The sequence below is a fragment of the Cinclus cinclus genome, chromosome 16, assembly GCF_963662255.1.
Source record: "Cinclus cinclus chromosome 16, bCinCin1.1, whole genome shotgun sequence".
Lineage (NCBI taxonomy): Eukaryota > Metazoa > Chordata > Aves > Passeriformes > Cinclidae > Cinclus > Cinclus cinclus.
In genome coordinates, this window is record NC_085061.1 from 14,245,169 (window position 1) to 14,269,276 (window position 24,108).

At 37.8% G+C, this 24,108-nt stretch overlaps 1 protein-coding gene across 10 annotated transcripts in view; it reads left to right on the forward strand.

Moving 5' to 3' along the window:
- Window positions 1-24,108, forward strand: part of RBFOX1 (RNA binding fox-1 homolog 1) — a 1,143,703-nt gene that overhangs the window by 1,065,373 nt on the left and 54,222 nt on the right. For 7 of the 10 annotated variants that reach the window (XM_062503892.1, XM_062503893.1, XM_062503897.1 and 4 more), the window contains 2 exons: window positions 2,129-2,182; window positions 16,122-16,202. In XM_062503892.1, the coding sequence (XP_062359876.1) occupies window positions 2,129-2,182; window positions 16,122-16,202 (135 nt within the window). The remainder of the gene's footprint in view (window positions 1-2,128; window positions 2,183-16,121; window positions 16,203-24,108) is intronic. The other 3 variants (XM_062503896.1, XM_062503901.1, XM_062503902.1) reach the window with 1 other exon arrangement.

Genomic DNA, 24,108 nt, shown 5'->3' on the forward strand with positions numbered 1-24,108 from the left:
CACACTTGATTAACCCACACAGCTATGGGCCAGCACATTGTTGGCTGACAAGATAAAGTTAAGTTTAATTACTGTTATTTTCACGATGAATGAAGTATTTCCTCCATAGGCTTCAAAAAGTTAGATGAGACAGCCGTCACTGGGAGAGTGGTAAGGAGCTGAAATATGAGACTGCCTTTCAGCTGTGAAGAACAATCTGTGTCTTCCAAGATTATTTTTTTCCTTCTCTCAGACAAACTGTGGCACTGTTAGTGTAACTTAGAAGCTGAGAGATGTCTGTCAGCTGCTTTGACAGCAAAAGCTGACAGATCTAAAATTCCGTCCAATCTTTCATTTTGGGTGGCGTTGATTAGTGCTCTTCTGTGGAAGTATTGAATTTGAAATATCGGATAGTCCCTTACATATATAAAGTTAGATTTTTACCCAAATTCTCAAAATTTGAGTGATTTTTCTGTCACACATAATTTGCCCAAGAGATATGTTATACTCTGATGTTCCTAAATATAATCTTGTGGCATGTAAAATTGAAGGGTCAGGCAAGACTCTTGCGGTGTTTTCAGGACGAAAAACCTTTTTGCCCTTCTAGGCTGGGTGTTTTCCAGCTTCCCTAACTGTCTTGGGTACATAGAGGAGCTGCAGTCACTTCTGCAGGGAAGGTGTCATACAAAGCTGCTTGCTCTGAACCTACTCGAGTTGCCTTTCAAAACCACCCCTCCCCTCTCTCACAGAATAGTTAATTACTGGGAAACAGATACTGTGCATGAGATAGAGGTAGCTTGAAAGGGTGGAAATTGTTTGTTTGTTATTGAGATTTTGCATTGCACTTTTTCAGTCTTATAATGCCTTGATATTTTATGATTTTCCACTGTGCTTTTGCATTACATGATGTAGCCAAGGCAGAAATAAACCTAGTGTGCATTTAAATTCTAATCATGGCTTTTGTGATTTTGAAAAACTTTGTTGTCAGTGTCTGAATTGTATTTTGATTCCAGAAGCAGTTATAAGTTCTATTTTAAGTACCATAGCTCTGGAGTTTACAACTTGCTTTTGCTCAGGGTTTTTTTCTTTAATTCCCATTTACAAAAAAGTGCTTCCCACTCCTCTGATTTGAATGCGCTTTAGGAAAACCCCTAATTTTTCAACTCCAATAGTTCAAACTCATTGTTCACTTGAGGAAAAAGAGAGTGTGGGTGGGGGGGATGTTCTGTGGAGTTTACAGTTACCTGAGAATGGATCTACCTGTGGCTGAGCAAACCACAGTGGCTGGCACTGCGCCACAGCTGAGAACACTAAAGGGTTTGCAGCACTTTCTTTCTCTTCTCTTGCTCCTTCCCCTCCAGTCCCTCCAGCCTGGTTATCTTTGACATCCCCCATGCTTTGCACACACTCCATGTCTGCAGCCAGCCTGGGTGCTCCAGCCTTGCCTGGGAATGCTGTGTAAAGTGCAGGCAATAATTTGGAGTTTGGCCAGAGCACAGATACACAGATCTGTGAGCTCTGTGCTGTGGTTCTATGGCAGTGCTGGGAGGACAGTGATCATTTAAGAGCAAGGCAGTGGCTGATTTGTGCCCCTTGAGACCTGGCATTTGACTGGACCCCATGGAGCGTCTCCTTCCTGTCACAACAGACATCTCCGTGCTGTGGCTGTGCTTTCATTTTGCCGGGGCAGAATTGAAATGCTCCGATTATTTGGCTGCCCCGCAACCCTTGCGAACAAAGGCTTATCAGAAATGTTTGTTTCCAGAGCTCCTCTCCTCATAACCAGAGAGCCAAAACAATGGCTCAGAACTCGTGTGCTGTGTACTAGAGGCCACGGGCATACCTGAACTAGTGCTGACTTCATTCCAGACCTGAAGGCTGTATATCCACGTGCATTTTCAGCCACGTGCCTGTTACTCCAGTGCCACCTGTCTGGAGAATGCCTTGTTTCATGGCTTATTTCCATACCTCAGACTCTGATATTAAAGATCAGTGATCAAAGATGCCGATGAAACCTGAATTACAATGATCTTTCTAGAAGTAATTTTGTCTGTATTTTCTATACAGTAGCAATTGTAGTAATACTAATAATAATAATTGTTGTTATCACTAATTGCAGTATTAACTTTTATGTTTTTGTTTGCTGCAGGCTGGAAATTAAATCCAGTTGTTGGTGCAGTTTATAGTCCAGAGTTCTATGCAGGTAAGGATTGCTCTATGCTTGTCCCACTGGCCATATTTCATTTTAGTGTTCTTTAAAACATACGAAAGTACAGAATCTATATTTGGTGTGAGGTTTGCTTTCTTTGTGTAATTCACATTATTAACAAGTCTTTTATACATTTGTGATTCCAGATTTTACCTGACCTGGGCATAATAAACTTTATACAGAAGATGTATGAATGCCTTTTTTTGGAAAATAGATAATATAACATGAAATGTACTGCAGTATTCTAGTCTTACGTGAGATTTTATTTCATATTTTAGTGCAGTCATTGTCTTCCATTCTTTAGTAAGGCACAACAGCCCAAAAATCTTATCTATATATCTATATATATGTTTGTGTGTATATATATATATATATATATATATATATATATATATATATATGCAGTACATGCATGAATGTAGACATACATAGGTATAGAGTATATGCAACCATAAGTTTTTCCTGAGCATTTTTCTTTATATTTTATAGTTAGTTTTTCAGCTTGATGTTTTTGTGTTTTAAATCTTTGTTTTCACCGGGCTGAGACCAGATTCTGATTCTGGTTCTAGCCTGGAGTTAGAGATTCAGTTTTTGTCTGCCAAAAGACAGTCATGGCTAGCAGCAGTTTTTAAATATGCTTTAGGAACAGAATTGAAAATAAACTTATTTTTAATCTGAAACCCAGTTGATTCCAGAGGAATTTGAATGCTGCCCACAAATAACCATCAGGAAAACATTTTTCTTGGGTGGTAGTTAAGCATGGGAAGAGGTTGCCTGCAGAAGCTGAGGAATCTCCACTCATGGAGATACTTGAGTCTCCAGTTTACAAAGCTGAAAAACTTCTGTTAATTTGAGGGACTTCAAAAGATGAAAATTGTTGAAAGGGACAGTATTACAGACACATATTTGTGGTTAAAAAAACATCTCTATTGAGATAGATAAAAATCTTCCAATTAGGGTAAAAGTGGCACAGTATAATAAAAATACTAACTTGGCATTCATGGAATTGCAGTGTTTGGTGCAGGCAGAATTTTTTTCCTTGCAGAGGTATGTCTATGTTGAAAACAGGAATTTAACATTGATCTCGTTTGAGTAGTTAGTGAACCAACCCTGAACCTGCATAAATTAGAAAGTTAGAGTTATTAGTCATTTTGTATAAATGACTTTGTGTTAATGACAAATATAATAATATTCCCATAGTACAGTAATCAATTTTCTAATACGTATGCAGAATTAACAATCTGACTTATAATTGTCTCATGAAGTAGGGCATGAAGAGTTCACATAGTTGGTAAATTAAAATCAATATTTTCAATCTCTCCTGAAGGTAATTTTCCTAATTTACTGGATTTTTCCCTAACATTTATTTTGTCTTTTAATTATAAAATGGCAGGTTATTGATTTTTTTGTATAACCTCCTAAAGTCCCAAGTGCATTTTTATTGCCAACACTAGGGAGGTGTTTGCCCTTCTTAATGAGAATCTTTAATTACCATTAGAAGAGTATTAATTTAATTTTATGAATTATGACACGAACTCCACCACACCTTTGCAGAAAGTTCCATCAAGGTACTTAATTTATTTATGTTTGTTTTTGCTTGGTTTTTTTTCCTGTCTATACAAGGAGGCAGGTTTATGTTTGGGTTCTGTTCGGTTTTTTTCAATGTATTTTAAATGCATTTTATTTATATTGAGTAAAATACAATATCTCTAGAATTTAAGTATATGAACTTTCTTGTAAACAATTCAGTTAAAATTGTGCAGATCTCCAAAAGTCATTAGGAAATGAAGCAGTAAAACAACGTTGCAATTCTTGCATGTCAGATTAGAGCACTGTGACTTACCTTTGCTTTTGGGTTCACACTTTCCGTAGAGAAGAAGCAATTGATATTTTGAAGATTATGAAATTATAGAGGTGATTTTTAAGACAGTCAGTGTTCTACTTGTTTAGTTTACTTATTGTCTCCAGCACTGTCATGATGGAACTGTACCAACTTTTTCACAGTCAGTGCGAGAAGTTCCTTTAGCTCCTAACAAATGATGAAAAATTTGGCCACTTCTGAAATAAAGATGATACATTTACAGAGAAACTGTTGATTTAAAGTACCTTTAATCTTCATAAATAAGTGAAAAACAGAAGGTTATACAAAGCTGTCAGGATGGCACTGATGAATGGCAAATTCCCCCATTTCTCAATTGCTGGCGGTGCCGCAGCCGCGAGGCTTCCCCGTATTGTACATCAAATCTGCCAACTCATTTCTGTGATTAAATATTCCATCAGTGCAGGCTAGAAGGCGGTAAAGCTTAACAAGATTCATAAGATGCACCACTTGAATACACATAACTCACTTCCTTGGATGGAGAGCACCCCGCATGCACAGGAAAATTAGAATTGAGTTAAATTACTCCGTAAGACAAGATCAATAGAGAAAGGAGAAGATCCCCTAATGCAATGCAAATCTAAGATATAGTTATGTCCTGACAACTTGAAGCAGACAATTAAAGTCAAATAGGGAGGAACGCAGTGTAAATCAACCCTAAAACCTTGAAGATAATGGTAAACAGTTGGACCAGTGACATGACTGTTATAGCTCAGGGTTTTGGATTTTTGTTTTTTGGAGTGTACACTTCTGTGAAGAAAAGCCTTTATTGAGAAAACACGTGACAGCTGAAAATGGTGACACCAAGATGCACAACAGACACTGTGGTGGGAAAGTATTGCTTGGGGACAACAAAATACTGTATTTTGCAAAGCACTATGGATTTTTCTTCCTGGGTAGCCCTTCCAAGGCTGGTTTTGTGCCTGTGAAATTCTCGTGCTGAGGTAAATGACACTATTCTGGCAACGTGGCTCTTTAGCTGTGGTGGGGTTGGTGTGGATTTCCAGGGACACGTTTGGGAGACTGTAGACTCCTGCTGCACTTCCAAGGCCTAGCAAGGCTCCCTGATGGCCACCAGTTCCAACCCTTCCCATCCTATCCTTCTGCTGGGAAGTCACTAAAATTATATTTTAGAGAAAACTAAAGGATTTTTTTTTTCATGTATCATTCCAGCTTTTCACAGAATTGCACTTTTCTGTATATGATCATGCATAGGACATTTTTTGAAAGATTACTTATGTCCACGTAGTCTCCCTCTAGCAAATAAAAGCATACTATTTATGGAGTTTTTCCTCTTATGAGAAAGGAATGCTTAATGAAGTTGTGTTATCCATTTCTTTATTGCTTAGGCATGTCCTAATAAGCACATTTGTAAGAAGCACTCTGTGATTTGTCTCACAAAGTCTTCATGGAAACTGGGATAATTTTTTCATCTCTTTGTATTTCCATCCAGTTTTAAATACATTCCATAGTTTTCCTGTGTTTGGGCTAGAGTCTGTTCTTTTCCCTATACGCTCATTGATGGCTGGGAAAATACAGATTTGTAGCTGGACTTCTTTACTAGGTATGCTCTGGTACTTCCTTTGTTTCTGCAGTTTGTTATAATATCATTTTCACCTGCTTATTTTTATACAGTGTATATTTTATCTGTAATACCAAGCCTTTCTTTCTGCCTCAGGCAGTCTGACAGCCAAGTTCTGTGTTGTTCCTTTTAGTTATTGCAGATGTTTTTGTTTTTATCTTTTGGGTTTTGCAACAATGAATTTTTGAGCAATCTCTTGCACTCTCTTTATTGAAATATAGGATATTATTGCACCTGTGTTACTACAACAGATCAGTCCTGTACAGCAGGTAGCTTGAGAGACAGTAAGGCCATATTAAAAGACTTTTTTATTCCTGGCAGAAAACAGTTTTGTTGGAGAGGCTCATTTTTGGCAGTTCCTAAATACAAGGTGGGGGAAAAGATGTTACAGAAATTACCTGAAAATCTAGTGAATACTCTTTCAGAGAACAGTGGAATTCACAGTAACATGCATGAGAAAATATTCTTGTCTGGTCATAACCAACAAACAGTATTTCAGAAATTTCAGAATTTAAATTGACCGTGGAGAACCAAAGGACTGAAGATTAGAGGTGAAGAACCATTAGAGCAAGTCACTGAGCACAGCTCAGTAGAAAGCAGAATATTCCATCCTCCTTTTACTTAAGGCACTGTTATTTTTGTTATTTTTAATTATTGAGTTTTAGGAGTTTCAGGAGATAGTTTTAAGTCATCCCACATAGCTGAGTAGTTGTATTCATTTCATGAATAGCCTTAACCCAGTGAAGACTGTTGTAAGCACCCAGTTATCTTGGACACTTATTCCATGATCACTGGCAAAATTTTCCCCATTACTCAAAATGAAAGAGAGGGGAAGAGTCTGTGCCTTTTTATCTATTTCATGAGCCCTCAGAAGACAGAGAAGTTTTAGATACCCAGGGATTTTTGGCATTTGAAAGTCAGCAGTATCCACCAACAATCAGATTTTGTAACAAACTTCCTTCAAAAATGTGTTTGAAAGTTTGGACTAAAATACTGTATATAATTAGTAGCAAAGATCTACCATAGCAATATATATAAAACCATGCCCTTAAGTAAGATGAATCCAGGGGAAGAGAGGATTCCTGTACACTTGCTAATATTAATTCTCTTTGTTCATGTCTTAAAGCATCTATTTCTGGAGTGTAAGAGCACCTGGGATTCATTTCATCTTTCTAGTGTTTCTCTTTGAATTTAAATGAGTCTTGCATAAGCTCAACAAATACCCAAGAAACACTTCTCAATGTTTGGAGTTTGGGAAGCTGAGTTATATTGCACAGCATTCTAATCCTGGGGTAAAAGTTCACTCTGTCATATCTCTAAAGCAGATTTTTTTTTTTTCTAAAAGCTGTCTGTCACTCCACAGATTAACTCATTTTGCCATTTGATTACATCTACTTGGATTCAAACTTGGCTATTGACTAAGCAGATTTTCCTAAATAAATATATTTGCAGTATTGTTAGCTAAGCAGCTTGAATAATTTTTTAACTACAGTCAAATAATTATTGTTTCATATTCCACCTGTGTTATGTAGATGCTTCTTTTCAAAGTATAACACACGTGTTGTTTCAAAAATCATAATGTTAAAAGTACTATCATACAAATGAGGAGTTCCTAGGCAGATTAACACCCCTGATGACAGCTAATGCATTTCTAAAACTCTGTGGAGCTTTTACAAGCCATTATAGAGGAAATCCTGGTTTATGAAAGATGAATAAAGCCAGGAGAAAAATGGAATTCAACATCTGCACTAGCTATTTACTGAAATAATAATAAAAAATAAATAATAAGAATCCAGAATTAATTATGCCTTATGCTACATTATAATGAGTTTTCATTAAAATGTATACCCTCATGGAAGCTAAGCAAGGCTTATTCAAAGCTAATGCCAATTACCTGCTTTTTTAAACATTAATTTGGTCAATTGATTATATATTTAAATCTGGAACAGGGTAATTAATTTAATTAATTAATCTACCTATATTGACCATTGTTTTGAAGTCTGCACATTTTAAAGAGATACTGTCAGTGTTACCCTTTTGAAGATGTTTCTCTTGGATTTGTATCACACAGGCTATACTTAGGATTTGATGTTCTTCTGTGTGATCTCTAGAAAGGAAATTCTCTAGAATTCTCTAGATTTCTCTAGAAAAAAAAATCCATAGATTTGATTATTTAGTTGTAAATCTTCAACCATAGATACAGCTTTATGCCAAAAAGTAGGAAACTGTTCAGAAGGGAGTTTTTGCTTCTTCAGTGTAAAATTTGGTGAATTTTCACCCCAGTCAAGTATGGGGCACCATTTGATATGGATTATGATGGATTTGTTCACGAACAGAATGGGAAGCGAACAGGAAATTTGTATTTGCTGAAAGGTGGAGTTCTTTCAAAATAGGGGAAAGGATGTGTTTGGGGGTGGGTGGTTGCATCCCTTTGCTTGATGGTGAAATCTTGCTGAGATGTAGGCCTTGATCTGATGTCTGTATTTCCATATTACTTATATAACCCAAAAGAAAGCCTTCTGAGCAAGCAGGAACCGTACTGTCCTTTCTTTGTCATTGCCTTGTTTCTAAGTTCTTGTGTTCAGATGTTTTTATTGTGGATATAACTGACCAAATTTTACAGGGCTGAAAAAGTTAAGTACTGTTCCTTGCTCGCAAAGAAAATCTTTAAAGAAAAATGATCCTTGGACTTCTCTTTCATCATTCTGGTGCTTAGTGAAAATGTGTTCTATGGCTTCCTGGTTAGTGACAGAACTAAAATTAGTTAAATAAATAAGGCAACAGCCTCTCCAGACTGTGTATGGTGTAGGTTTTGAGGCTGGATATAAATCCAGCTGGTTTAGAGCTACTGCTCCTGTCTCTGCTACTGCTCTGTCCAACAGGGGTGGGCACTGCCTGGGCCTGAGCTAAGGCTGCAAGATGCATTTTTAGAATAAAACTTGGGCTTTAATCCAAGTACCAGCCGTGGATAGCTGTAAAAAGGATCTTTCAGAGGAAAATTTAAGACAAACTACAAGGTCATCACTAAAACGTTTGTTTGTTCAGAACTGCGTGGGATATTTGCAATGCTAGATAAATTAGTAGCAGTTATGTGGAGGAATAAATTCCTGTGATTAGAAGAATAACCAAGTTAGGAAGATCCATGTGTTAGGATGGACAGTCAGGCAGACAAACTGTTCTGAAATGTGAAGTAATAAGGTAATATATGAAATGTAAAGTTAATACAGTTAAATGGAATGGAAAACAACTCTGGTCTGTGTTAAACCTTGATTACATCTGTAAATTAATGCTAAAGCAGTTTAAGATTATGGTTAATTCTATTCCAAACATATTGCTAATGTTTTCTCCTCCTCCTTATGCATGTTTCCCCATTTTGGGCACTGGATGACAGGATCCCAAGTAGGCACTGCAATTGCATTTCATAATTCTTATTGAGAGTAACTTTCAAAATACAGTTTTCATCCATTTATTCATTATAGAGGTAGTTGAGAAGGGGCTGTGCTTTACAAGCTTTACAAGCTCTGTCGGTTCGGTGCTCTCAGATTTTCTTTGGAAATCTCCAAGCACAGAATTGCTTGTAGTAAAAGTGAGTGCTTTGGAAACTTTGGAAACGTTGCATTACCATTTTTGTAATGGTTTTTTATGCTCCTGAAACTCCTGTCTGAGCTAGGAAAGAAATAGACTAGCTAAAGCCAGGATTATGCATGATGATTCAATTTTTGGTCTTTTATATTCTCTGCTTGTCATTCAGAATAGAATTTTATTTATAAGTCAGAACCAGCGTTTGCTGGTGTAAGCAAAGAGAACTGAGGGATTAGTAATTTGCATCTCTGCATCTAATTGCATTAGATTTGCATCTCTGTCTTATAGATATACTGAAATAGGTAATTTACACAGAAAGTAGTGTATTGACACAATATGAGAGGATAAAGCATAAACACATCCACTTGTAATCCCTGCAGGGCCATGTTGAAACTGTGGCATTTGTGTTTGGACAGAAAGGCTCCAGTTTCATCTGTTCTGTGATTCTTTTCCTGTTGCAGTCTTTATTCAACAGGCAGACGTATGAATGCATCCCGTTTTAGTTATCAGCAGAACATGAGTGCATTTTGTATATTGTCAAGTATCTTCTTTCAAGAAGAGGATGATTCCAGCTCAGAGTTTACTTCAGAAGTTTATACTTCAGAATTTCTCTCGTCTTTTTTCAGTGAACCAAGTGAACCAAGAATAGTCATCATTTACCTGCTTACCTGCTATGTCTGCTAGAGGTCCTAGAAAGAATCGGGGAAAAAGACTTGATTTTTGAAAGATCCTAAACAACTTCAGTGGGATGCATGTCCCAGGATAAAATAATGGCACTGAATGTCAGAGTTTATGTGCACCCAAGGTTGTGGAGAGGAGCCTTACGTTAAACATATTCAGGAAATCCTGATGGCACCACTCCTTCTTGGCTACATAATGCATGTCCAGTTTTTAGACTTTTCTGGTGGCAATGTGTGGATAAGGATTTTCACTTGGATGCCAATGGTAAAGTTCACTAAGGAGCACAGATAAAACTCTCTAAGAATGGTGCAGATTTTGGTACAAACACCAGTTGTTTGTGCAATTTAGCTTCAGTTTAATTACCTGTGAAGGAATGCTTGTGGCTGATAAATCATTTAAAAACTATTTTGGAAAGGACAGTTTGCTGCAATTGCTTTATTTTGTGAATGGAAACATTGCATTAATTGTTCCTGCAGTGCAGCCAGTCTATGGGAAGGCTGGCTTGTTAATTAAACTGGAAACAAGTCAGTCACACAGTGTGTTTTCAAGCAGGCAGGCAGAAGAAGAGATCCCTGTTACTGTGGGATGAGTTCTCTGTCCTACGGAGGGAAGAGTGGGAGAAGGGGGACTGAGGGGGGACTTTTAGCTCATACCAGAGCTGCAAACTTTGTTGCTTCTCTGATTTGAATGATACTGACCCCTTCCAGTTCCAATTTGCGACAGCGTCCTGGATACTGCACAGAAACAACTGGGGAGAGAGCTCTGGTTCCCAAAAGCTGGGAAATGGATGATATGGCCAGCAAAGAATAACTGGAAGGGTGGCTTACAAGTGATGTTTGCTGTAATATTCATTGCTGTTCCCTGAATCAGTGCCCCAGTTCATTGGGTGTTTTGGGGACACTTTAAAGGTGGTACACAAGAAACATCCACTATGCTTAGAAAAGTGATGGAAAGTGAACATCTTAAATAGAATTTTTGGATGGAGAGGTCCCAGGAAATGTCTTAAAGACGCATGCTGTCACTGCCTGTTTTTTTGGTGTGTTTTTCCCCCTGCCTCCCTCTATTTTAAACAATATCAGGTTATATGTGAGTCAGACACTTACCAGATAGATGTATGTATAGAGCTCAGATTTTCATCACCAGCAGCAAGCACACCCAGGCTGTTCAATAATTGAATGCATTTCAGGTTTGCTGTCAGAAGAGAATAGAGGAATGGGTTTGGGCTTGGGAGAATCACCTTTAGACATCACCTGCTTTAGATTCTCCTCCCTACCCTCTTGTTTAAGTTAAACTATATATAAGCTTTGGTGGGATTAAACCTAGGTTTTGTTCGTATTTTTAGCATATTGGAAGAAAGGAGGCGTGCAGTTTGGGGTTATGCTACTTTATTCCTTGTTAATAATGGATGAAACAATCCAGTGTACCAACACAACCATCCATGAGTGGTTGTGTTAAAATCTGAAGGCTATTATTCAATGTCTAGAGATCCCAGGTAACTGAAGACTCTCAAAGAGCACTTCTTTTTGAATTAACAGCATATCTAAAAGCATGCTAAGACTGTGTAGCTTGACTATTGATATTGAAGGGCTGAGAGAGCACTTAACTACTATTACGTATTCAAGAGAGAGGCTGTAGAGGCTCTCTTTAAATTCCCTAGTCAGAAGGGACAATAGAAGCTAACATACACTATTACTGCACAACAGGAGCCTTTTATTAGGTGTTTCTGATCCATTTCTGTGAGACGTTACAAAATAATCCATCACAGAACAATATTTCAGCCCAGAATAAAAATAGTGCTATTTCTGTCTGAAAATGCCAATATTGAATTACACTTTTAGAGCAGCAAACCAAGAGTGGGCATGGAGTGCTTATGAGGATCCTTGATACACTTGCAAATCTCCTGATTGGTTCGTGACAGATGCAGCTTTACAGTTTTCTTCATGCATTGAACAACAAAGTGTTTAGGAACAATAGCTGTTGCAAAAGGCACAAAGGAAAAGAGTGATCAGAATGATCAGGACTAACTCAGGGAGAACTGTCTGCCATCCAGGTGGACAGGGAGAAAAAGAGAATAAAAAATTAATCACTGAATTCAGTGAAGAATGGGGGTTTTGTTTAGATTTAAATTTAGATTAGGCTCTTAAAATAACAGTTTAGACTAATGTAGGCAAAATGAGACTCCCAATAGCTTCATTTTTAATCATGTTTTCCTGGGGCTTTTTTTGGATTTCTTTGTTTGTAAATAGTATTAAAGAATGGATGAACTGGTACTTAGTTGTGAGAGGCAGTAAGAAGCTCCTTTTGGTAATTCAATAGGAAAAATATGTGTAAAGAGCAGCTGATTCACCTGGAAAGCTGAGAGTACAATGGATTAGAGTAATGGAATCATCACTAAATCTCCTTGTGTGTAGTTAAGTTACTTAGTTCCTGTATTACAAATGCTCATTTTAGCCCCATGTGCAGTAAAACCCATGCAGCCCAGCCCGGGACATTGAGTTGGTTAATTCCTGCCGCTGAAAATGCTTCTGTGCTTCCCCCCATTGTGAAGGCAGCAGCTGAGAGCTGTGAGAACTCAGCACCACTGTCACTCCCCAGTTCTTCAGAGAGCTGTCTGTGAAGCTGTGCTTCCTTAGGATTCCTGGAGTGAGAAGAACATTTCCACCCCCCGTGTCTCACTTTGTTGTGTCCCAGGGCAAACCCCCAATAAGCAACGTCTGTCCTCTTCTTTTTTTTTCTGTAATTCCCACCAAAGTTTTGGAGAGTAAATACCAGCACTGTGAATTGGAAACTTCTGGTTCATGAGCCAAGGTACTCATGTCTTGTGCACGGTGAGGTGGTGCATTGCTGGCTCAGGTTCTTTGTCATGGTGGATAGACTTTAAACCATTGCCAGGAAAGCTTTCTACAAATTTCATCTGCTTCCTGTGGCAGGAGACAGCTGGGCCCATAATCAAGGCCTTGCACTGCTGTTAATTTTACACCAACAGCATGATTTTAGCTAATGGCTTATGGGTATTTTTTTCTGCAAAAAATGTTATTTCAATTTATACTCCCTCAAACAATACCATCAGACATTCCAGCTAATTGTGTACATTCTTTTCAACTAATTGAAGATGTTTACTTCTAAGCTGCCTGTAGTGCTGGCAACAGTGACTCCAGTTAAAAGCTATTTTTAAGAGAAGGGGTTTAAAAATCCTTTATAGTTTAGTGGGTGAGTTCACGTGTTGATCCTTGGCTCTTTAAACATTTGAGAAATACAGTGGCTTCTTAGCTATATTTTTTTACACAAGGCAGTGAATACTCTGTGCAGCACCACGAGTACGTTGGTATTTCTGTAGATTAGTTTATCTGCATCACATAAATAACTCTACCCAAAAATCTTATTTATGAAAGTATGAAAAAATGAGGGGAAATGCATTTAGTCAGAGATGTTGAAACCGCTGGGAACTCAGTTTTTAGTATTCTAAAACTATTAATGGCTTCACATCCCCCTTTTTTGCAGTCCTGAATACTTTTAGAGCAATTATTTCTCAAAATAACTGTGGTGCTTCAGCAAAGGACCTCATCAAACAGTGCGTTCTTAATCATGGGCTGGAGGAGAAAACAGTGGAGGAAGAGAAGGATGAGTGAGAATAATCTTTGATCTCAGGACGTCTGGTTTTGTCCGTGCTGCCAGGCAGCATTCCAGGGGTGAGGCTGGGTCTCTGCAGTGCCCCTGCCCCAGGCTGTTCCCCTCTGTGTCCCCTCGGCCACTGTTCCCTCAAAACTTTATATTCAAATCCTCTTCCATAAAAAAAAACCCCACCCCAATCATTTATTCAATCGCAGTAGAATTTAGTGTTCTGGAGGGGTTCCCATTAGGGAATTTATAGATTGTTTCTGTGTTCTGAGGTTTATCCTCGATCTTACAGTAAATAATTCAGTCTTTCCTCAGTTGTATGAATTGTAATTTCTTTTAATACCAAAATTAGGTGCAGAAGAAATAATCTTTTCTTACTAAAGTAGATTAAAAAGTTCCATATATTTTTCTAAAAAAAATCTAATAATAATGTTTTAGTTATCAGTGTTAATATTATGTACAAATTCAAAGGCAGATTGTCAAAATATAATTAGAAGTCTCTGTGCAAGAAATTAAATACACTCTAGTAGCAGAGATGAAGAAAGCATCTGTTTTGAAGTACGTTAATTAGAAATTAGACGACTAGAGTAGGAAGAATTGGATTTGTATGAGATGAAATCAGAAAACATAAGAGTCTTAGCTAAAAAGAGTAGGAAAATACCTATGGAGCATGGAGGAAGCCAAGTGCTGTCTAGGATTTATGGTAAATAATGTAAATAAACTGTAGCCTTTGACTTCTAAAAATATTTTGCTCTGTTTTCTAGACATACTTGAAGTCATTATAGTTATATTATTCTTAAAACCTAATGAAAATCACTGATTTTCCTAATACGTTTCTCTCAGCTGGATGAATGCCTCTGGGTCTTCAGCTCACTTTCATTTGCAGGCTTCTGCAGTAGCTCAGGTTTTGAAGTATCTGTGGTGTTAAATTCATCCATATTCCAGTGTACACATTCCTGGGGTCAAACAAGTGTGTGGCTAAGGCTTATTTGTTTGTTTATTTATTTTATATTTAACCTGAAAATCCTGCTTGTAATTAGGATCTCAATGGCTGCATGTTCATTTGCCAGCTTCCACACAAGGGCTGAAGGCTGAGAGAGATATCAATACAGTCAATGATGTGTTGTCTTAAAGTAAGGGGGGAAATGAGCTTGTTTTGTGTTTTATCGTTTATATTACTCGTGGATGGCTGGAAAAAAGCAAGCATCTCTAAATCCTGTTAGTTAAGGGTGTGCTATTTTCTGGTAAGGTTACAAGCATGGCAATTAATGAGATTTCCAGTAGTCAGTCTTAGTTAAATTGCATCAGTTACAAGAATTATTTTATTACTCTTCAATATTTCCACTATTTCTCTTTCAAGTGGCAGCTGCAAGCAACAATCAAAGAACTGGTTAATGGCAGACATTTTTAAAAAAATATATTTTGAGAGAATTCTGGCATGGTGAATGGAAGTTGAGACTTGCTCCTGTAACACTGTGGAAAACGTGCCTGCCATTTGTACTTAATCCTGTCCTTCCAAAGCCATTGGACTCAACTCAGTGCAGTTCCATTGCATGCCAATGCACAGCATCTAAAGTTTCACAAATCCCCATAAAGATTTGATGGGTTTGAGTTGTGTGATTCACAAATCCTGACAGCTTGAGGCATGTCAGTGCATGTGTGTATAAAATCCTGTGTGTGTTTATACAGATATATGCACATATATCTGCAAAACCAGATGTCTCATAACTCACTTTTCCTGGTGGACTCTATTCCAGAAGTGATGAAGTTTCTTTCCTAGTTTGAAAGTACAGTTATTTCAACATCTGATCAATGTTCAATCTGTATTCAGCTAAGACTGCTAAAATACATTTTCAAGAAAACCTGACATGTTTTATTTAAGTTCATTTAAAAGAAAAAAAGGAAATAACCTTAAACTTGTGTCAGTTCTTCAAAATGAGTATTGCAAATGTGTTGGTTTAAATGGATTTGGTTATTGCTTTTACTTTCATCCCTTGGGAAAAAAAAAAAAATATTTTGTCCAGTTTTGTTGTTAATCCTGAGCCCCGCTTATTTACTGTAATAAAGAAAGATATTAGCATAAATATATTTGTGCATTCCTCTGAGCAAAAACGACTGAATTCAGGTGTGTCAGTGATCACGCAGTGCCAACGGGAGCGATGTAACCCAGGTCGTACGCGGCCTGATGTCTGTGCTGGGAGCGCTGCCCATGAGCTTCCTGCTCCTCCAGGAGCCTCACTGCAGCCAGGGCCAGGGGGCTGAGGAGGCAGGAGCAGGGTGGGCAGGGTGGGTGGGTGCTCCCTCGGGCAGCAGTTTTGGGAGAAGCAGGGCGAGAGGGAGAGAGAGCAGCGGGGCTCGCGTCCCCGCCGGACAGCGGCGGCCTTGGCGTCTGGGGGCATGTCTGTGTTCTGCTTTTGCCAATGTCAAACTGTGCTGATGTGGGCTCTTTCTGCTTTGAAGCCAGAGCACAAAAGGAGCCTCTGGTTCAGGGCAGCGCTTCGGTTGTGACTTGATTTCTGTTTTGAGATGAAAACTGAGGTTTAGTTGAAGTGTTCCACAACCAGATACCACTCTCTCTCTCTTTCTTGTAGGCAGGGTGCTGCTGTGCCAGGCAAACCAGGAGGGATCTCCCGTGTACAGTGCCCCCAGTTCACTAGTATACACATCCACAAGTAAGCTAGTGTTATGGCTCGTTTCTTGTTCTGTTTTTGTGACAAAAGCACATTAATGTGAATTAAGCCCCCTAAAAATGTCAACTTTCCCAACAGCTCTTGTTAAGGTAAATGTGTTTATAAACATATGTAAGTAATGTCAACAGATAATTCAGTGTTTTAAGTTGCATCTTTATTCTCAAAGTATATTTTATTTTTTAAAAAAAGAAAAATATAAAAATAATTGCCTGTATTGCGATGTTGTACAGAAATGGTCAAAAGTTCTACAAAAACAGTGACAGATTTTGGAATCTAGTACTGTTGTGTGCTCTGCATTTCATGTAGAAGTTGTTGTGTTTCTTCTTCTGTCCTGCTCACGACTGTGATTTAATACACAAAATGTCTGTTACCATGCCACCATTTGATTGGGTCAGGAAACAATTAGATATGAAGTCTTTTTTTTTTTTTTTTTTTTTTAACCAAAGGAACAACCTTATGAAAGGGGCAATTTTGATCTATAAAAAGCTGCCCTACTAAAAAGAGCAGAGAGAAGCTGCTATGATGGATGCTGCCATCAGCCATTTTCCCATATAAAACTTGGGAGTAGAGACGTGTCCTCTGAAATTCTGAGCAGAAATCTCTTCTGAGTGTTTTAGATTGGATTGGTGGTACCACTGATGCTTATTCTGGCCTCTAGTGGGATTAGAAACCTGGAGCTGAATGCAAAAGCACTAACTGCTGCTCACAGCAGCCCTGGCTCTGTGTTCATTGTAGTCCTCTGTCAAGAAAACGCATGGTCTGATTTAACAGCATTATCAGATATGCTCTGATATGAAGATTGTATTCAATCCAGAATGCAATTCTACTCTCTTAGAGCTTATCTAGACTACTATTTTTTTTTTAATTAAAGCCAGAAATTAGGACAAAAGAGTTCCATAGTGATCATCTCTACAGTCATGTAATTCTCTTATGTCAGACATTATCGATGGCATTCCTAGAGCTGCTGCTTGTCCAGGATTCATATGGGATCCCCTTTAAATGAGGAGTCTAGAAATGCATAGAGAACTAACCAAATAAAGTGTTTTAAGTTGCAAATTAAATTGGCAGTTAAGTCTGCATTTGCTTCCAGGTGCTCCAAGAATGTATTATAATCTGCCACCTTTCCCTAGCAGTGGGTTTATTTTACTTCTTGTAGTAGCACAGGGATATGAACTACTAACAGTTTAAATTAACAGTTTAAATTAACAGTTTAAATTAACCAACAGTTTAAATTAGTGCACATGTTTTGTGCACTCTGCCTTTTTGACTGACGCTTGATTTTTTTAGAAAATTATCCAAACATTTAATTCAACTCATTATTAGGGAGCTTCTTTTAGAGAAGAGGGGGGCAGCGTTTGTAAAAAAAATTTCTGAAAATTGTTCATCTTTGAAAGCTTTTCATAAGTTTATCCTGTTGCTCCTATTGTCTCACTGAGCTGTATCCCATGAATTTTATTGCTGGCATTGCTGTTTCCATCAGATGATATTTCCACTAATATTGATTCCCCAGAGACACTGTGAGCAAGCTGAGCTCTGGAGTTCACTGTTTCCCTTACGTCTCCCAAGTCAGTCCTGTTGAAAAATCTTATTTTGCAGTGGTGCTCCTTGAATAATGATATCCTAACAAACACCTGTTTGTTTTCAATTATGCCAAATACATAAATAAACAAGCTTTGCCTACCTGTCTCCCACTGGGCAATGTGTAATACACGGTTTCATAACAGGCATTGCTGGTAGCCCTTGCAGTAGAAATTATTACACTTTTGTTGAATCTGTGTGTCAGCAAGTAATGATTTTTCCTTTATTATGTATAGAATTTCTTCTTGCCAAGATGCAGTTTCCCCTACAGGGTCACAGCTCCTAATAACACAAAATTACTGCAATTACTAAGTATTGTAATTAGGTTTTTTATTTCTCCTTATTACAAAACTTTCAATAAAGATGTAAAATAGCTTCATTTCTATAGGAAATCCCACAAGAAGTGAATAGATATGAAGGTTGACTTTGATCTCATTTCTTTTATTAGTTTAAAGATCTTCTATATTCCATTTTTGTGCACATTTGTAATATTGAAATTCTAACTGATAAGTCGACATTAGTGTCTAGGAGATGAATACTTGTACTATTATCATTCCATGTAGACAACAATATTGCAGCCTTCCTTTTTGAATAATTTGTTAATCGTTTATTCTGTTACTGCTGATATTTTAACTGTGTGATATTTTACAGCTGCTTACAGTGTAAGAATTAAGAGGTTTTCATTTTGTAACTGTTTTAACAGAAGGGAAAGAGTCTGCTGAGATTTTCCTAAAGCCATCTATGATACTTGAAGTTCACAGAGTGCTAATGGCATTTAGGAGTTTTCAGACTATTTGGGAGAGGATAGTCTCCATTTTTCAAAGTGTTGTCTAACTTGAGTGTTCATCTTTTGCTCCTGAGTTATAAGGCATGAAGGACTTGGAATATGGTTGTAAGATGTATTTTTCTTAATTTGGCTAGCTTGGTTTCTCACTGAACTTCTTGGTTTGTAATTGTAGTGGCCACTGGTAGCCTCTGATGACTCTTGAGCACTTTTATCTGCTGGCTCTCCAGAAAGCAGACTGCAATTCTTGGAGCTACTCTTTCCCTTCTGGTATTTTATTTCTCCAGGATATATTTCATGTATCACACTATACATTTCCCAGCACAATGATTAGTTACACCTCTGAATATGTCAGGAGATGGAAACATGGCCCTGCTTCCTTCCATCACTTCTGGCCCTTCGCATAATACAGAAAGAAATGAGCTGTTTCTTCTGCAAGCAGTGGAACAAATCAGCAGCAATAGTCTCTCATGCCTCATCTGTTCTCTTATGCAGAAGGAGAAGATGGGACCTGTATCAGTTTTTCATTTGCACATCTATTGTTGGAACAGAACATTTTTCATGTAAAAAGCAGAGTTTCAGCATGCCAATGTGTTCCTATCCCTGGGTGGGACAGGTCCTGTGACAACCGTGGCCAGGAAATCCAGGCAGGAAACCTTGGATGCTGTAGATTGCCACAGGACTGGCATCTCCAGGGCAGAGCTGATACAAGAGATTTTCAGTTTTGGCATCTGCAGGGCAGAACTGATATACAGATTTCAGTTAAATCCTTCATCATTGCCGTAATGCAGGATGCAGACAAGTGTTGAAAGGATTTCTATCCAGCCAGGAATGATTGGAGTTCACCAAATCCCAGTGAGTCAGCCCTCACTGGCATCTTCCTACTGGCCCAGGGTATCTCACTGAAAGTAAATGAAACAGTTTGGCTGCACATAACTGGCAGTCTCTTTTTACCCTCACTTCTTTAGAATAGTTGCTTCCACAGGGGATTTTAAAATCATGAAGAAATTTGTATCTACTGGTAAGAAGAAATGTGTCAAGAATAGTTTTGGGACTTTTCCAAATTGAAGCCACACATGAGTAGGATCTATGAGAATATTAAGACCCTGCTGGACAAAAGGAAGATTCAAAAGAAGAAAAAAAATTCTGTCCATGAATGTCTGTATCACTGTTGTGCCAAGGGCAGTAACACAGCTGGGTATGTATGGTTCAAAAAGGCAACAATACAAATCTGAATTTATGCAAGAACTTTTAAAAACTGTTTTATGCCTATTTTCCACCATTTTTCCATAATGTAGAAGTACCAAAAAATGTGAATGAAGTAGAAGCTCATGAGAGTCAAAGCATGGGTAAGAAAGAAGAGATGAAGTTGTAGAATTGTAAAGTAATTCAGGTTGGAAGGACCAGGTTGCACCAATGCACCTCTAAGGTGGAGATGGTGCAATTTTATGGGATCATCCGTTCCAACGACCAAAGATCCTTCCAGTGGAAACCTCTCTTGTTGCAAGTCATGTTTGTTGTCCCTTGTCTTCCCAGCATGTGCCTGACTCTGCTCCCCTGCTGATGTTCCTGTCATTCGTGGCAGGGTATGGAAGAGGAGATGCAATCCCAGTAGAAATGCTTGTGCTCTGGACTGGCTCCCAGCACTCCTGGGCTCACCCAGCCCTTGCTGGTGTGATGAGGAATCTGTGCATCCCACTCCTCAGGCATGTCCAGTTGTGCCTGCCCAGGCCCAGCGGAGGGCAACGGGAAAGAGATGGAATTTAAAATTTAAAATTTAGAGGGAAGTTCAAAGACAGCTAAATGTATTTTACTCTCTAGATCAGCACTTTGATCTGTGAAACTTTTAGGCTTTATTTTAGCTCCGAGTAAGCATTAAGATACTCCAGTTATTGAGTGGGTGTCTGAGCACACATTGAAGGGATAGTTCACTCTTAGCTGTAAGTGTAGCTTACACGTACGGTAAAGTATTTTAAGTTTCTCCATGCCTTTGTTCAGAACGATGTGCAGATGAACACCTCTATTTCCCAAATGTTTAGCATACCCATAAAAGACAATTTTGTCTTGACTTAAATGAGTACATTTTAAACTGAAGTCAATTTTGGCTTAGATTTCCTAAATGTTAGAGTTGTTTCATCTTCAGTAAGCCTGCTTATCAGCTCCTAAATAAATCTTTCATACTGCAATCAAGAGATAGAATTAAAAGAAGAAAAATATGAAAATGCAAAATCCGATATTAATTTGTTTTATTTTATCATACTCAAGGGCAAATGAAGTTGATGGCCCATTTTTTAATTGATATATTGATTACAACTTTGGAAGTGGTGGTGGAAGTCAGCAAAAATGATTGAGGTGGTACAAATGCTTATAAATCTGTCCCACATTGTTCGTGTTCTTTAATTGTAATTGTCTGATAAAACTTCCATCGGTTTCTGTAATTAACCTAATGGTCTAAATGAATTTCCAGATCACTGGTTATTCATTCCAATATAGAAAATGCCATTACCTTGAGTTTAATTAATACTAAGTAAGTTCACAGTTCATTGTACCATTAAAATAGAATTTTACTGTTTTAACTGTTTAAATTATGAATATTATTTCTTCTCATCTTGTTTGTCCCATTTATGAACTTGAATGTTCATTTTCTATTCATACTAAAATAGCATAAACCCCTTATAATTAAAATATTTAAAGCTCAATGCTCTTCAATCTCATATCCTTAAAATATCAGTGTAGGGGTTTTTTTTAAATTTATTGTTTAAACTATTTTTAAACAGAATTCAGTCAGTGCCAAGCTCATAATCCCATGATATGCCCTGGAACATCTTATTTATCTTGATACTCCTTTCACAGAAGTACATATGACAGATAAGCACTCACCAGAGAATACTTTTGCTTTGCGTCAGACAGATATTAAAACAATAAACTATGTTGCCCTGGGATTTTAGCTTATGAACAGCCAGGAAACAACAAGGCAAAGATGAGATGTTTTTGAAAGGTGGGAAGGCAGTTCTTCTGGAAAATTCCCTGGAAAACTTTGGTCCTGTAATACTTTTGAACAATAAATATTTTTAATGCTGAAGTTATTCTTTAAAGCAGATCAGGGAAACACACTTCATTCCTTCAGAGCAGACATTAGAGCTGTCCCCAAATTATTCCAATATTCCTACTATTCCATTCATTATGTGCTAGAACAGAAGGAAAATCCATGGCACAAGCATAAAGTATTAATTATGTGATGTGGGAATTTTGTTCTCTATTGAAAACTATTAGCACTTATAGCATATAGAGCAGATATATGTCCTAGTTTTAAAAAGATTTTTTTTTTTCCTGGGGGTGTTTTTTTTTTAGTTCATAGATGGGGAATGGTTCAGGATCTTGCTTATAGAATAAATGGGGAAAATCATAAATATACATTTTATATTTATAAAGAGCACATCCAACTGTAGGATTTAGTGTCATTGAGGACTCATTATGCTACAGAAATGAAAAGTAAGTCAAGCCTGTCTATGCAGTATGTCCTTGCTTTAGAAATAGGTTACTTGGCTTAGGAATATTAGTAAACCACCTAAAAAATGCCGTATGAAACTATTTTCATGTTGCTTGTTTCAGGGAAGACATTCCAGGTTTTATTCTCCTGTGGCATTACTAATGGATTGAAGGAAGACCTTTGACATTTCTATTATGTTCTGGGATATTTTCAATACCAAGAAAATTACACAGGGAGAATAGAAATTTTCAAAAGTTGATTCAAAGCGCACTTCTGAGCCAAATCATTAGTGGAAACCTTGGTTCTGTTGATTTTGTCTGGCTTAATCTGTTGCACACGTGTAATTGCCTGAACATTATAGTGTGATGATGGAGCTTGCTGCCACTCCATTCAGCTGAAGGGTAGATGCTCCTGGCGTTTGGTGTCTCCTTCTCTGGGTTTTGTGCATCAGTCATGGCTGACCTCATTCAATCCAAATGGACATATATTGCAATGACATCAAGGATTCATTTGTTCTGATTTTATCGTTGTAGTTTTTCTTCATTCAACTGTTTGGCAGGCTTGCCATTTTGAATTAGAATATGGGTCAGGAACAGTTTAAAAAATGAGTATTCGTGTGGTATAAATAATTTGTCGGCGCAAATTATTTATTTCTGAATTGAATGTAGAAAGGTTCTGCAAACTAAATTTTTAATTGGTCTGTTTTCTGTTAAGCTAAATTGGAATGGCAGGTCACTTAATCACTGATATAATATGTATCAGTGCGCACCTTCACACCTTGGTGGTTTTGTCTGCTTCTAATTTCTTTGTAGGAAACAGTTAGAGCACCCCTGCAAAGGGGGCTGTGATTGAGCCATTAATTAATCAAATTAAAGGTTATAGGACTGCAGTTCCTGACTGAGAAAAATGTCCATACGTCTGAGAATCGCAATCTCATAGAAGATTTCCAGGCTACAAAAACCTTATTACTGAACATTTAGGGGTCAAACTATCTTTTGATGTGCTTCCTGAATAAATTGCCTTCATTTATGAAGATAATCACCTGATAGTAATCAGGAAAAAAATGTCCCAATTGCCCATCCCATTTGTATGTAAAATATAGTGGGTTCAAGTGGAAGCTTAAATAAAGACAACAATGATAAGTAGGAAGGGAATGGCTTTCCATAATTCCCTCCCCAGTGTATAGAATTGTAGAGAAATGTTGATGTCATCCCATGTTGAAATGTCTTTAGAAGGTTTCTAAACTCTGTTCAGTCCTGTTGTGTTTGGCCTTGCTTTGATTTTCATGTAAGATAAAGATGGTACAGAATTATAAAAATTAAGTACAACTGTATTCATATGCATTGCATTATATTCTTGATTTAAGTATCATTCTGTTTTCAGCTCTAAAGTCAACCTCTTTGAAATAGTTTGGTTTTTTGTGGTTTTGTTTGATTTTTGTTTGCTTTTGGTGTTTTTCTGTTTGTTTGGTTGGGCTTTTTGGTAGTGTTGCCTGAAATTCCTCCTGTAGCATTTTTAGTGTTCTGTATCAGTACAGATTGTCTTTCTGCAACTATTTTCAAGGTAATTATCATTTTACCTCCTGTCTATCCGTATTTTAAATGGTAACTTGTAAGTCACTACTAAAATACAGGTGTGCAAAATCTGTAAACACAGCTTTCATTTCACTCTCAGAAATGTGTTTTTACGGGCCTTGCTGTTTACCCTCCTTCTTCTGCTGGTCTATTTAGTGCTGGAGGAGTGTGTCTGAACTAGCAGACTTAGGAATTTTGGAAAGAAGGACAGGTCCTGATATGTGTCACTGACATTTTTTCCCCACTTTTCCCCAGCCCTACCTACATGTGGGTAGTGGGAGATAGCTGGAAAGATAGTAAGTTGTGGAGAATAGCTCTGTCCTTTAGTTCAGAAAATAAAAATTGTACATGGCCAAGCACAGTTGGGAACTCAGGTGCCTTCCCTTGGTGTTCTGCTGTTGGTGCATGCACAGCCCTTGGCCACTGGCAGCACTGGTGACCAGCCCGTGATTCAGGGCAGTA